This window comes from Lissotriton helveticus, chromosome 6, assembly GCF_964261635.1.
Source record: "Lissotriton helveticus chromosome 6, aLisHel1.1, whole genome shotgun sequence".
Lineage (NCBI taxonomy): Eukaryota > Metazoa > Chordata > Amphibia > Caudata > Salamandridae > Lissotriton > Lissotriton helveticus.
In genome coordinates, this window is record NC_136067.1 from 1,497,447,240 (window position 1) to 1,497,462,429 (window position 15,190).

At 43.4% G+C, this 15,190-nt stretch overlaps 1 protein-coding gene across 1 annotated transcript in view; it reads right to left on the reverse strand.

Moving 5' to 3' along the window:
• Positions 1–15,190, reverse strand: part of LOC144762755 (uncharacterized) — an 842,179-nt gene that overhangs the window by 262,298 nt on the left and 564,691 nt on the right. The window contains exons 25-26 of the mRNA XM_078648006.1: positions 8,296–8,370; positions 3,362–3,436 (exon numbers count right to left, since the gene is read on the reverse strand). Coding sequence (XP_078504132.1) covers positions 3,362–3,436; positions 8,296–8,370 — 150 coding nt within the window. The remainder of the gene's footprint in view (positions 1–3,361; positions 3,437–8,295; positions 8,371–15,190) is intronic.

A 15,190-nucleotide genomic window follows, 5' to 3' on the forward strand; every position in this document is an offset into this window, starting at 1 on the left:
AATAGCTGTGCTGAACTATGCCTAATACATACTCTAATGTGATTTCCTGTCAGTGGGGGAGAAAATACTGACGCCTTATTCTGACAGGTGATGTGTGATCGGGTAGGAGGGAAGGGGAGTCACTGTTTGGATGTGAAGTTGCCTTTGCAAGAGCCTCCTTTGCCGCTACCTCTGCTATTGTAATTCCTGTATGCCCCTGTGGAGTAACTCTGTGGAGAGAGCCAGTGATAGGCCAGATGTTATCTCTGATAAGAGTGAATGGTGTAGGGGATGAGGTCATGCTGCCTGCCCTATGCTACGAGAGGGCTCCTTCGGGGTGGATGTTTGAAGGGCACACATAGCCTTGGTGGTGTCTATGCCTTTCTTCAGCTTCTCTAGTAGCTGATCAACCTGAGGGCCGAAGAGGTGTTCGCAATCGAAGAGCAGGTTGAGCATATACTGCTGAACATCTGGTTAAAAATGAGAGACACGTAGCCATAAGTGGTGTTTGACCAGGATGCTGGCTGTAATTCCACAGGCATAAGTTTCGGCGCCATCCAGGGCACAACAGATGGTGGAAATGGTTTTACCCTCTCTCACTGATTCTTCACTCCTTTGCCTTTACTCAGGGAGTTGCTTGAGGAGATCTTGAATTTCATCCCAGTCCACTTTATTGTACCAGAAGAGCAGGCCAATTGAGTTGGCAATCCTCCAGTGCATATCTCCTGAACTGCTACTCTTTTCCCTACACAATCTATCTTTTTGGTCTCCTTTTGTGGAGGTGGAGCATCTTCTATGACTTGGGGACGTTTGTGTTTAACTGCGGTATTGACCACCATGGAATCCGGTAGGTATGTACCCACAAATGTAGGCTGGGTCATTGGGAGAGGGCTTGTATTCCTTGTCAAACCGGAGAGTAACTACACTTGTCTTCAAAGGCTCCTTAAATGTATCTTTGGTGACCTTGAGCATACCCTTAGGGTAGATGTAGTAATCCACGCAAATACTTTAATTACATTTCTGAAGTATCTTTAATGGAGTACAAGATATCTGCAGCAACCATCAGCAGTCTCACCATGTACTGGTTTACATTAGAACATTCACTGTGATGCAGTTCCACTGCATCATGACTGCATCATACAATTCTAAACATTACAACAGTAGGGAAGAAATGTACTGTGTGCTGAGTTTTCGATGGCATCTCTACAAGGAAGCCATTGTCTTCCTGGAGGACGTGCATTATCCACTTTATGATAAGTGGCTGCCCTCTGAATGACTTCGTGGTAGGATGTAGTGTCATAGATGGGGATGACCTCGCTGGATACAGATATGGGTTTGTGTTGCTAGGGGGATCAACACTGAAGTTGTTCCATGGGTCATCAGTAGGCACTGGGTCATAAGGTGCCTCGTAGGGATCAGCAAGGTGAAGTGGGCTGCCTTTCCTGTATGATGAATGGGGTGAAGTCTTTGCTGAGAATGGAAGAGGGGAAGTGTGTGGAGGAGGTGATTGTGGTGGTGGAGCAAAAAGCGGAAGAGGAGGGCTGGTGCTTTTGTCCTTGCACCTCTTGAGGTTAGGAGGTGGGGAAGGCTCCACAGCAATTTCCTCCTCAGAAGTAAGCGTCCTCTCCCATGGCAAAGTCTCTACTGGCTTTGGCAGCAACTTGTAAGTGATCTTGCCTCTCTGAGGATATATGAATGTATGCTTCTGGTGAGCATCCAAGCCTTCCTGCAACCTCTGGAGAATAGGTTGCTCTGATTCCTCGGAGCAGGACATTGAGGGTGTTTGTCAACTTTGAGTGGGATCTCGGGGTCAATGCTGTTTTTGATGTTGAGGTTGGTTTCAGAATCAACATGTGTTTTTGGAGATGAGGCAGTCTTTGATGCTAGTGCTGAAGGTGCTTTGAACTTCGAGGGTCTATTTGTGCTAGCTTGAGACGATTGTCAGAAATTATGTGCGAAGAAATGGGGTGTATCATTTGGTGTGGTTGAGAGACCTCACTGTGTAAAACACTTACCAGCCCTTTAGGATTAGTAGGTTTTGTTTGTTAAACTGTCTATATCAACCCTGGGTAGCTGTGGCTTGGAGCAGCAAGGCGTACACAAAAAGAACAAGTGTAAAGCATTTGAACAGTACCAAAACAACTGAAGAAATCAACGAGACACTTAACAAATCCAACACTAGTTCATGAAAATAGACAGTACATTAATGTATTTTTTGATACAACAATGAAAAAGGTCAACAAGAGTTCTGAAGATATAGAATTTACAAAGTATAGTAAATCAAAACATTTCACTCAACTGCGAACAATCATTGGCAAATTCAATAATATTCACACTTAGAAACATTTTGAGCAAAAACGTTTGCTAGCTGTATTGCGGCTGGTTGGCGTTACTTTGGATGACCAACTCTGCCTGCGAGCCAGTCAGAGGGACCCGCAAGTTCCTAAGAAACAGTTACATCAACAGGTGAAGCAGTCTTCAGTTATCTCTAGGCAGTTTTATCTTTGCTGTGTTTCCCCTATGGAAGTTGTCCTGATGCAAGTGACACTAGATACTGAATATGCTCAAGGATGATGTGGATTTGATGCAGATGACTATAGTCTTCTTACTGTTACTCCTTGGTCCACTCCTTGATTGAAGCAGTCATGGTCACAGTTTTGATGTCCCTCTGCATCCTCTAAGTCCTGGCAGAAGTCCAGTCACCACTGGGTTACCAGTCGCCCGACTAAGTCAGTAACCAATCAGGCAGGGGATTGCCCTTTTGAAGCTAGAGGAGCAAGGAGCTGCAGCTAGGAGCCAAGGAACACGGAGGAGGACAGCCCCAGGCGGGTGCAAGTCTGAGCACACGACTGCAGGTTTCACAGGATATTTCTTAAGACCCAGGAACTACAAACCATGCAGGACACCAAGGTTCTCGAAGCCCAGAAGTTGATAGCAAATTTATTTTTTAACTTATGCAGTGTGTAGCTTGCAGATTGAAAACTGTGTTTCAGAACTATGACTTATTTGTCAAAGATTTGTTGCATGATGTCACAAACTAAAATCGGTTATCTATTTAGCATGATTCCATAAGGAAATATCGGTAGTACTTCATTATTGAAGACGCCCATGTGGTAATATTTTGCAGACCATCAATTAATGAGGTTCCAGAATAGAATGCAAAAGAAATCCCCAATCGCTAGCAAAATACACTCCTTGTCATTGGGTGATATGTGAATTTGTCTTTGGAAAAGTTAATGATTGGATTATTCGTGTTATCTCAGTTGATACACCAGGGAGAGTAGACTAGAACACAATGGGTGCTTTACAAATAGGTACTTCTACATCTTGTTACATTTATTTTCTGTGATGATTGTTTAGAAATAAGATATGACATTCTTACCTTTGTTCAGACATTTTTGCACTGTCTCCTTCCATTTCTTTTTTCACGTCTCCAGCTCCACTAGCTTCGCTGACTCTGCAAGGTAAAAATTGCTGTATTGAAGTGAACTAAAAACATAAACATAAAGGGTTCAATTCACAGAACTAACTTAAGACAAAATTCTAAACTTACTACTTTTGGTATTCACAGAACGTACTTACTACTTTTTGTTTTCACAGAATGCACTTACTACTTTTGGTATTCACAGAATGGATTTACGACTACTAACTTTACCGCCGCACTCGGGCCAGAGATTCCGGCCCGGTGGCGGAGATTTCGGCCCGCTGGCGGAGATTCCATCCCGGAGGTGGAGATTCCGGCCCAGAGGTGGAGATTCCAGTCCGGAGGTGGAGATTCCAGTCCGGAGGTGAAGATTCCGGCCTGGAGGTGGAGATTCCGGCTGGTGGCGGAGACTTAGCCATGGCCGAAATCTCCACAACCCGGCCGGAACCTCCACCTCCAGGCCGGAATCTCCGCCATCGGGCCGGAATCACCATCCAGAGTGCGGACGTAAAGTTAGTAGTCGTAAATACATTCTGTGAATACCAAAAGTAGTAAGTGCATTCTGTGAATGCCAAAAGTAGTAAGTACGTTCTGTGAATACCAAAAGTAGTAAGTTTAGGATTTTATCTTAAGTTAGTTCTGTGAATCAGGCCCAAAATATTTACATCCATGAATGATGAACTAGATGTAAGCATAGAGGTAATTTCTAATCAGATGTTGCAATATTGTTTTTTGGCAAACATAAAAAACAGTAACACAAAGATGTCACCTTTTTCATCTTCTGCATACTTAAAAAAGCCCGATTATTAAAATCTAAAATAAAATCAGTTGAGCAGTAAAATACACTTAGGACTTGGTTCCAAGTTCATGACTCAGTTTGCAAATCCAGTTATCCTGTTACTACGAGGGCCATGATAGTGTTTATTCCCCTTACGTGGGTTGTCCTTGCAACTCATATTTGCCAGGAGGCCTCAATCTAATTTTCACACCTTTGTCTAATATTATTGTCTGAAACCTAAGGCACAATGAAGGATACTTTGCCAGGTCTGTGTTGAATGACTTGACACTACACAATCACACCTCCCAGGTGATATTGCTTAATTTTTGTAAGGTGACAAATCTGTGTGAAGATGTATCCTTCAGAACAAAATACTTTCATAACAATAACTTTGATGGCTACCTTATCTTCCTGCAGATTTCTCACCACCCTCTCTCCTTTCCTTCTGAGATAGTGCTGTTCTTAATACAATCCCACGTAAGCAATGGTATTTTCTGCTATTGTAGTTTGCAGGCGATAAGCTTGATTGGTTCCTCACCGACCGTCTCAGTTGGGTGCTGAAAGAATGCAAGGAACCGATGCAGCACACCAGACAGCACCTCATGAAGAGTGATTTCCACATCCATGGCTAACAGAGGCATTACTGAAGTTATGTGGAACCACCTTGCAACACTGGAGTACTATGGCTGAGGAAAAGTTTACCAGATCTAAACTCATACCAGACGGAGGTTCTTAAGATCAAGAATCTGTGGTTAAATGTAATATCCAATATATTGTTACAAAATATTAAAAAAACTATCCAGAAAATCAATTAAAGGATCCACTATGTCCCACAGATAAACCTTCTGAGAAAGTCTGCAATAGTATGCTGTATTATATTTGCTATGTGCAAACATAGCAAAGTTTATGGCTTTTAGATGTTTGGACATTGAGCAGCATCAGTAAAAAGTCAAAGCTGCAAAAGTGAAGGGTTGATTCAATGGGCTTTGATAAACTATCTCAACAAGAACAGGGCTACTATCAAATCTTCAGTGGTACAGCATTCCACAAGTTAATGCACAGAATGGAGAAAATATATTGCCTTCTCAATTTTCATTTGACCCAGATAGAACACTGCAATTCTTTTAGGTACTCGGTCTCTTTAAGACCCCGGGGAGTGGTCTGATGATCCCCCATGGTGTCAGAGGTCCTTCTGCTTTACTTAGAGATCTCTACATACCTGGCCAGGAGCTCTGTGCTATGAAGAGATCCATGGAGGTGGCAGCTCCCCTCACAGTACTAAAGTTGTGCAGAACTATGTTTAAATCACTTACTTGGCAAACATTTTAATTTTAGATAAAAAATCAACTCCCAAAGTGCACAGGCAGTTATTCACCGTGTGCATGGGAGCAATTCTGCATTTCCTCTGCCTGTGTAGGAACTGGAGGAGGGAAAATGAGTGGAAGTAGGCCCATCCTCCCAAGGACTTTACAGACGTCACTGTGACCTAGTGGGCCCTTGATGGATGGGCCACCAGCAGTGCAAATGAGAAATATAACCATAATTAAATTAGGTATGTCACTTTTGTAGCAAGAATATTTATGACAGTTTTATAGACACCCACAAAACAAATATTTTAAGCTGTACCCACTTCAGCCGAAGTGAGTATAATTTATTTTGCACAAAGGTATTTCAGTTTGAGGAGGAATATAAAAAACTCGTGTATTTACATTATATACATTTCCACATTTGGACGTGACTTTGTGACCCCAGTGAGGTGACCATAACCAAGCAATGCATGTACGTGGTGCTAATAAGGAAAATGACAATGGTTATTGGTAAATGAAAGAGGGGTCTCCTATGAATCTGCCACAATCAATTCAAAGTTAACAAATCCTAATTTGTTCGAGCTCTCCCTTTGAAGTTGTTTCACATGTATGAAATGTAAATACACTAGTTTTTTATATTTCTCCTCAAAATTAAATACTTTTGTGCAAAATAAATTATACTCACTAAGTGCATGCAAAAGTCTCCTGAGCTCACCGCGGCTGTTGTTTGAAGCTTGTGCTGAGGGATAATCAATCAATTAACCAATCAATCAGCATTTGTACAGTGCAGCATTGTCACCACTAAGGGTATCTGGGAGCAGTGGGTGTGATGTCTCAGTCAAAGAGTCAGTCCAGGGGTATCTATCTGAAGGGCGCCTGGGAGTGTGCTGGTCAAAGATGGAGCGATATGTTGTTCCAGGTCTTGGCGGCGATGTAGGAGAAGGAGTGATCCTCGCTGTGACAGCAACAGATGCGGGTGATGTGCGCACAGGCTAGTGAAAAGGAGTGCAGGTGTTTTGCGGGCAGGTGGAAACTCAGTTGTATACGGGTCCTTGATCATGCAGACCTTTGCAGGCATGCGTGAGGATCTTGTACTGACATCTATTCTGGATGTGGAGCCCGTGGGGGTGGGTGAGGTGGGGGTGATGTGGGCCCATTTGGGGAGGTCCAGGATGAGTCAGGCTGCAGCAGTCTGTATGATCTAGAGACTTTTCGAGAACTGGGGCGAGTTGCCAGCGCAGAGAGTGTTGCCATAGTCGAGGCTGCTGGTGATGAGGGCCTGAGTGATGCTCTTTCTGGTGTTGACAGGGATCCATCCGAAGATTCTGCAGAGCGTGGGAAGGGTGTGGAAGCAGGAGGAGGTGACTGCATTGGTTTGTCGTTTCATGGTCAATTCGCTGTCGAGGATGATGCCTAGGTTGCGTGCATGGTCTGCTGGTGTGGGTCTTTGTCTGAGTTTTGCTGACCACCAGCTGTGGTCCCATATGGTTGTGTTCTTCCCAAAGATCAGTACTTCTGTCTTGTCGCAATTAAGTTTAAGGCAGTTGTCTCTCATCCAGTTGGTTATGTTGGTCATGGTGTTGCAGAAGTTGATTCTGGTGGTAGAGGGGTTTTTGGTGAGCGAGAGGATGAGTTAAGTGTCGTCTGCATAGGAGATAATGTTGTGACTGTGGGATCTGACGATGCCTGAGAGGGGTTCATGTAGGTGTTGAACAAGGTGGGGCTGAGAGATGAACAAGGTGTGGCTGAGAGATGAACAAGGTAGGGCTGAGAAATGATCCTTGGGATACGCCGCACAGGATGACATTTGGTTCGGTGAAGGGAGGCAGCTGGATGCTCTGTGTGCATCCTGTGAGGAAAGAGGCAATCCACTTAAGGGCATTTTGATGAATGCCAGTGTTGTAGACTCTGTTGATGAGGGTGTGGTGGAAAACGGTATTGAAAGCAGCAGAGAGGTAACTGAGGATAAGGGCCACATTCTCTCTGCGGTTGAGGAGCGTTCTGATGTCGTCTGGGGGCAGCGATCAGGGCAATCTCAGCGCTGTGGTTGGCATGGAATCCTGATTGGGAGGAATCAAGTAGATGGTTTTGTTCCATGTATAAGCTGTTTGTTGATGGCCTTCTCTAGTACTTTGGCCAGTTAGGGGAGCACGGACATCAATCGCTAATATTTGAGTTTTCTGGGTTCGGCAGAGGGGTTCTTTATGAGGGGTCTAGCCTGTGTGTTTCCATCTTTCCAGGAAGGCTGCTGTGGTGATGGAGGTGTTGATGATGCTGATGAGTTTTGTGCTTTTAGGGTCAGTTCCGAGGTTGAAAAGATGGAGGGGCAGGGGTTGGTGGGTGCCCCGGAGTGAATAAATTACTTGACAACGTTGTTGGTCTGAGAGGTGAGCTGATACCAAGTGGAGATCATTTGGCTGGTGTGTGCTAGCTGGTTTAGGCTGTTGAGGTTGAGAGCAGTGGGTTGGGGGTTGAAGTTGTTATAGATGGTGGCAATCTTGATATTGGCTTTCTTGGTGCGCTGGTGGTAGTTGCTGAGGGCTGCTTTGTGAGCGGCTCAGTCGGATGGGTGCCTTCTGGTGCACCACTGTTTCTCGAGTCTGTAACAGTTCTGAGCTCCGGGGTGTACCAGCTGGCTTGTTTTGAGGTTTTGTTTTTGCTGGTTTAGTTGCTGCAACTCTGTTGGCGCATTGGGCGAACGATGCAGAGAAGTTCTGGATGGCCTGCTTTACAAATAGATACTTATGCATGTTTTTACATTTATTTTCTGAGAAGATTGTGTATAAGAAAAACATGTACATTCTTACCTTTGTCCAGACTGTTTTTCACTGTCTCCATCCATTTCTTTTTTCACATCCATAGCTCCACTAGCTCCGCTGTCTCTGCAAAAGTTAACAAATTACTGTAATGAAGCGAATTAAAATGTACAAATTACATCCATGAATAATGAACTAGATGTAAGCATAGAAGTAATTTCTAGTCAGATTTTCCATTATTGTTTATGGGAAACATAAAAACATAGCAAATAACACAAAGATGTCAACATTCTTTTGCATACTTGAAAATGCCAAATCATTAAAATCTAAAATAAATCAGTTGAGCAGTAAAGATACTTATGTTGTAAACCACCCCATGTACTAATAGGTTGGTTTAAGAAAAATAATATTTTTAGTGGAATGCAGACCGACTTGCCTAATAAATAATCATTTGGTAATTGGCTTCACATACAGGGATGGTGGCCTGCAAGAGTCAACAGAACACCAATCCAGTGATTGCTTTTCAAATTTGAATGGTACAAAAATGTGTAGCCAAATGCTTTTAATGAGCCAAAAACACTCTTACAAATGTGTTTCGGCTGTAAGCCTTTGTCAATGTCAAAGGCTTATAACCAAAACACATTTGTTGGAGTGTTTTTTGGCTCATTAAAAGCATTTAACAATGAATTCCTGTGAGTGTGCGATTCTCTTCATTAAATTAATATAATGTGAATTTCTGTTTTCACAATCACAGCACCCGCCATGCTTAGTGGTGCGGCAGCGAATATATATATGAACTTATCACCAGCCCAATATCTCTTCAATCTGTGTGTTCCGTTGTAGGATGTGCCTGCACTTCAGTTTGTGAATACAATTAAAGTCTTGTTTCTATTCCGTAATTACAATTGTGGTGGACTGTGTACGTTTCAGTAATGTGGTGATGTGATGTCTGTTATTTAGCATGAACATTATTTTCAGCACGTTTCATGTTTTACTTAAATGCATTGTTTTATTTTTCCGATTCAGCTTCGGTTGGGCTGAGAGCATTGGCGCCATCTAATGTACAAACATTATAGCACTTTGGCTTGGTATTACGATATGCCCACCCTCAAGGCAGAGAATATATGTATACTTTTTCTGTGTTGTCTTCTATAGTTGTGTATGTTCTATCTTCGGTGGAACAAACTGGCTGTGCGTTATGCTCTTAGTTACATTTATTATTTTTACTGCACTTTGCATTTTATATATATTTTTGCCAAAATAAGCTTGTCTCAATAGGCATGTTTTACCATTGTGCAGTCCATTTTCTATGTTTGCATATGCCTTAATTAAGGGGGAGGGCTATATAATCTTTGAATTTCATGGCGCCAAGTAGATTGACAAAGCCTGCTGCGCAGGCGAAACGCGTCTCTCTTGCTATGCGGGGTGGCAGGAGACCTGAAGCTCAATAAATAAGCCTTATTCTTTCCTGCCTCGTGTACATACCTCTTCTTGCTGGGAGTAGGATTGTCCTTATATATATATATATATATATATATATATTCACGAAATCTTCAGACCTCCATGATTGTATAAGAGAGTAAGTATGTGTTAGTATATGTTTGAAAATGTAAGGTACTCTATGTTTAAATGGAAAATGGAAAAAATAGAAAATGGAAGTGTGATTGATTCTTTACAGGACTGACTAGGTGTGTGAGTAACTCCATGGATGAGTGGCAGAGTGTGAGTGTCTGTATAGGTGTATGAGTGCATATGATAGTGTTGTAAAGATGAGTGATTGTATGGGTGAATGAGTGAATGTGTGTGTAGACGTAGGAATCAGTGAGTGCGTATGTAGTAACTAGTATTGGTGTGTCAATGGTTTCAAAAATTATACTCTGTATTTAACACTGGGTGTAACAGAGGTTATATTAAAGTGTGAGGAGATGCATTGTATTGTCACATGAATGATATCATCAGTGATGTGGTCATTGATGTCAAATGAGATGTCATCAGTGATGTCATCAGTGATGTCATTTGAGATGTCATCAGTGATGTCATCAGTGATGTCACTGACCATGTCATGAATGATGTAATATGTGACATCATCAGCAGTGGATTGCGGGTGCGCGATATATAGTTAGTGCAACTAACTATATATGGAATTTCAATGGTTTTGTGTGAGTAAAATAAGGTTTTTTAAATGCTAATTCCTAACGATATATGGTCTATAACCTATGGTTTTTTCAGTGAATTTTCAAGGTTTTGTAAATGCTAATTCCTAACTATATATGTTCTATAACCTATGGTTTTTTCAGTGAATTTTCAAGGTTTTGTAAATGCTAATTCCTAACTATATATGGTCTATAACCTATGGTTTTTTCAGTGAATTTCAATGGTTTTTTAATAGCAAATATCATAAGCTGTCGAATGTCAAGTACGTGGTAAGTAAAAACATTTTCGTGTTTATGCACACTGATCTGCTTTGAATGCTGGCCCCCCCCCTCATTTCTATTAGGAGTACTCTCTCTTTGCAGATAGTGAAGGGTAGTTAACGCAGGCCTTTGCCCCCGTTGTAATCCGTCGTGCCTGCTTCTCTCTCCATTTGATTGATTGTTCTCTTTGGTTCATTCTCTATTTACAAACAAGCACAGAGTCGCAATACTCTGTTTAGTCTTTGCAGATAGCGAAAAATCGTGTAAAAAAACAAAAGGAATCGAGCAAAATCAGTAGGCCACTAATGGGATCTCTTTTTGACCTCGCTAAAATAGAAACATTAGGAACAACCTGTTGAAAATAGCAATGTGTATGTACATAAGCGGCGTTCATTTGTGTTCACAGTACCCCTTGTTGATTGTTTGAATCGAGCATTGAATTGTTCGAAGTTGGTTCTCTTAAGGATCTCCTCTGCCTGCAAACGAGGAAGAATAGGAATATTCTCTCTCCCTTTGCAGATAGTGAAGGTAGGTAACGCAAACCTTTAACACGTCGTGCCTATTTCGTTCCTCATTGATTGATTGTTTGCCTGAACATTGACTGTTTGGGAATTGGTTCTTTTTGGAGGTATTCCCTGTTTGCAAATAAACGTAGGAAAATCTTTGCAAGTAGTGAAAGGGTAGGTAATGCGGACCTTTCTCCCCCGTTGTAATCTGTCATGCCTATCTACTCCCCACTGATTGATGCACCTGTTTCACCCGGACCATTTACTAGAGATAGGTCATCTGGCCCGACCAGAGAGCACCCCTAGTGAAAAGGACATATGCAATAATAACGAAGTGATCACTGTATCCTGTTAACAGAAACTTTAGCATGAAACAACCTGGAAAGAAAGGAATAGGAAAACGAAAATCAGTAGGCCACTAATTAACTTTTTATTAAATAACAAACAAAGAAACGATAACAATACGTAATGATAAAACCTATTATTGTCCTAGAAACAAGAAACGTTAGAAGTAAGCCCGTAATAAGAAACCTGAAAACAGTAAGAGAAACCAAGTGTGACATTGCACCTGCCACAAGGCAACGAGGCTTCATCGCCCTTCACTGCCCCAAAACGTGTCTGTCCCACCGCCTGCCACGGCCAAATAACGGCAAACTGGGAAAGATACAAGTCAGCAGACATCCGCCCCATTCTGGAAACTTCCAAAGTGCAACAGGTTTCCGGCTACGCCCAGCCGGAAGCAACACATATAAGGCGGGTCCTGCTGCCAACCGTCGGCAGAAGATCATCACGTAGGGTGTAGCCGGAGGAAAGGCCGAGGCCAGCGGGACCCGGCCAGGGGATTGACAACACTGGAGAGTTGCAGGGGGGGGAATGTCTATGTCCTCGACCCTCCCCTCTCTCTCCCAGTCCGGCCGCGGTGGCACTTGAGAGTTTTAGGTTGTCCCCCCACTCTCTCTCCCGGTCCGGCCACCAACGGCCGGGGGCTGGGGCCGACGGGATCCGGCTACAGCCGATGAGCCAAGGAACCCGTTCATGGGGCCAGAGCAAAGGGCGTCCGGCCGCCATCCACCGGAGGTCCGGCCCAAAGACGGACGGGACATTTCTTCTTTCTTTTATAATGGCTGCGACAACACTGGGGGGGGATGTCTTGCACATGCCTCCGACCCCCCCCCCCTCGTCCTCATCGCCTGGTCCGGCCATAACAAATGTCAAGCGAGACGCCGTGGGGTGCACTGGGTGGGAGAGACGGTGCGAACAGGCCTCTCCCGCCTCCCCAGGTGGAGGCTTCCCAGCTGCACCCTCAGCGCTCCAGGCGCCCGGAAAAGGGTTCTTCCACTGTGGCGATGCTGCAACGTCTCGCCCGGCAGGGTGGAGCCCGTCCGCTCATTTGACCCCGCGATCGCCAGTAGCTACCGAACTCTCAAAATGGCGGTCGACCTGGCAAGAGCGGGCCCAGCATAAAGAAATGGCCCGGTCACTGGTTGACTCCACCACCGTAGTCCTCCACGACCTTGAAGATTCTAGAGGAGCCGCGGGAGTCCCCGACCCCCGCAGACACCCCCGATGGGGAATGACTGCCATGATCGCCCGTGGAGTGACGAACCTGTAGCCGCGGGACGTCGGCGCTCCCATGCTGGCGCCAGCCTCAGTTTGAATGACTAGAATCCTGCAGACCTCAGATCCGGTGAAAGCACGGTGTGACCCGGTAGGAAAAATTGTTGCACCCCCTCCCCTTTTTGACTGATGGTTCAAACCACCGATCCTTTCCTTTGCCCTTTTAACGGAACTTTGGACTGCCTCCCCCCCACCCCCCGCGGCGCCCCACGCCGTTATTTGCTGGGCGGCAACTTACTAGACATCACCTTCGTGCCATCTAGATTTCAGCGCGTTCTGCTGCCTTGGAACTATTCGCACAACAGACCGCTACTGACGACCCACCCCCAGGCAACATCTTCTGAATTTTCATAATTTGAAAGAACTAGTAACATGTCCTCATCAGGAATTTCCTCTTCAATCATCTCATCAGGAATCTCCTCATGAAAACTCTGCAATGATGATTCTTGTAACTCTATGGTCTCCAAACATTCGATAAATTCGCCATCAAGAGATAATTTCATTAAATGTAGTGGATAATTCAAAAGAAATTGCCACGGTCTCTTCATTGTTTAAATGTTTTTACTGTTTTTGTTTTGTTGTATATATTTATAAGTTATTAAAGTTTTATATTCCTACTACTTTGTTGGAGTGCTATATATTTTTAATGTGACACATAATTGTAAAAACTTTGATGTACAAAGAGTCATCCCTGGAATCTTCCGCTTCAGGCTCGGTCCCCTCCCCAATCACAATACAGGATGGTTTTCAGATAGTAGGAACGCGTGTGGTTTGACGGATCTCATCGGGTGTGGGCCTTGATCTACTATAACTCCTTTGAAGAGGGGTGATTCTTTACAGCTGGGGCCATAAACTACATCTGCAGGGCTAGCTGATAGCCTGGACAATCGGACACAGAGGAAGAGGAGTGTCAGAGGGTGCGGTAGTGAATAGGGCGAAAGGGAGGTGTCGGGCGGGCACAGAGTGTGATTCTCAGGGAAGAGCAGCGCAGATGGGGGGAGGTTTATTGCCGATGCATAAGACAGAGAGCGGGGGTGACCAGTGCCTGGGGAAGATGCTTGCGAGGGTGGGGAGCCATACTACGGATCAACAGCGTGCAGAGAGTGGGTCTGGTCAAGGCATCTAAAATGGCTGCCGTGCACGACAAAAGTGTGGCATTTCAAAAAAGGCAAGATGGCGCAGACAATGTTTTTCAACACTTCCTCATTTCCTTCGAATCGAACGTTAACAGACGTTGGTGCATATTACCAAAGTTAAGCGATATTTATCGCTAACGATGCTTAGCAACGAATTTTTTACCGCTAAGCATCGTCAGAAATTATCGCAGATAAACCTTGCTATTATCAAGGTTTATCGCAAATGCGATAAAAAACGGCCGCAATGCATGAATATCGCTAAAAAGTCAGCGATATTCATGCATTACCGAGCTAATGCTCTTAGCCATGTTATCCACCTCCCATTGGATAACATGGCTAAGAACTGCTCAGGGCAGGTGTTAGTTTTTGGAGATATTCGCGCTTGGCGCGAATATCTCCAAAAGTTGGTAATAGGAGATAGATATCTTGCATGTTGTAATGCAAGTTATTGTGGTGTATGGAACTCATACCATAATCTCTCAGGAAAACAGAAACTGATCCTTTTGGGACCGCCTGAGAAGGCCTAGGGGGTGAGGGGTACTCTACTTTGCCCCCTTTTCACGTTCCGAACTATTTTATTTTACTCTCTTCTATAATTACACAAAATGGCAGCAATAAGATGCATCAGAGACAGACAGTGAGAGAAAGGAGGCCGGAGATGAAGAAGAGATGTCAAATACACATTGGAGATAATATAGTGGGAGAAGGGAAGTAAATATGAGTAAACTTATCATGTAACATAAAAATGTTGCACTCTATACTATAAGTCTCATTTTATACTACAATCACTTCGCTACAACCTCATAAATTAAAAATAAAAATGAATAATGTCTCAACCAATTTTTGATTTCTAAATATAAATTTATTCTTCTGAATTTTCAAAATTTGAAAGAACTAGTAACATGTCCTCATCAGGAATTTCCTCTTCAATCATCTCATCAGGAATCTCCTCATGAAAAGTCTGCAATGATGATTCTTGTAACTCTATGGTCTCCAAACATTAGATAAATTCGCCATCAAGAGATTGATCCAAAAAATCATTCAAGTCATCTCCTCCTTGTGAGAATACTTCATTATTGGTGCTGTCAATTTCAATAAATGTAGTGGATAATTCAAAAGAAATTTCCACGGTCTCTTCATTGTGAGCCATTTTATTTTGAAATTGCTTGCTGTAAATTGCAGAAAAAAATAATCACTTTCATTTATCGTTTTTAGTAATACATAATATAAAACTAACTTTATCAAGTATTCAGTATAACAGAAGGACTGTAAA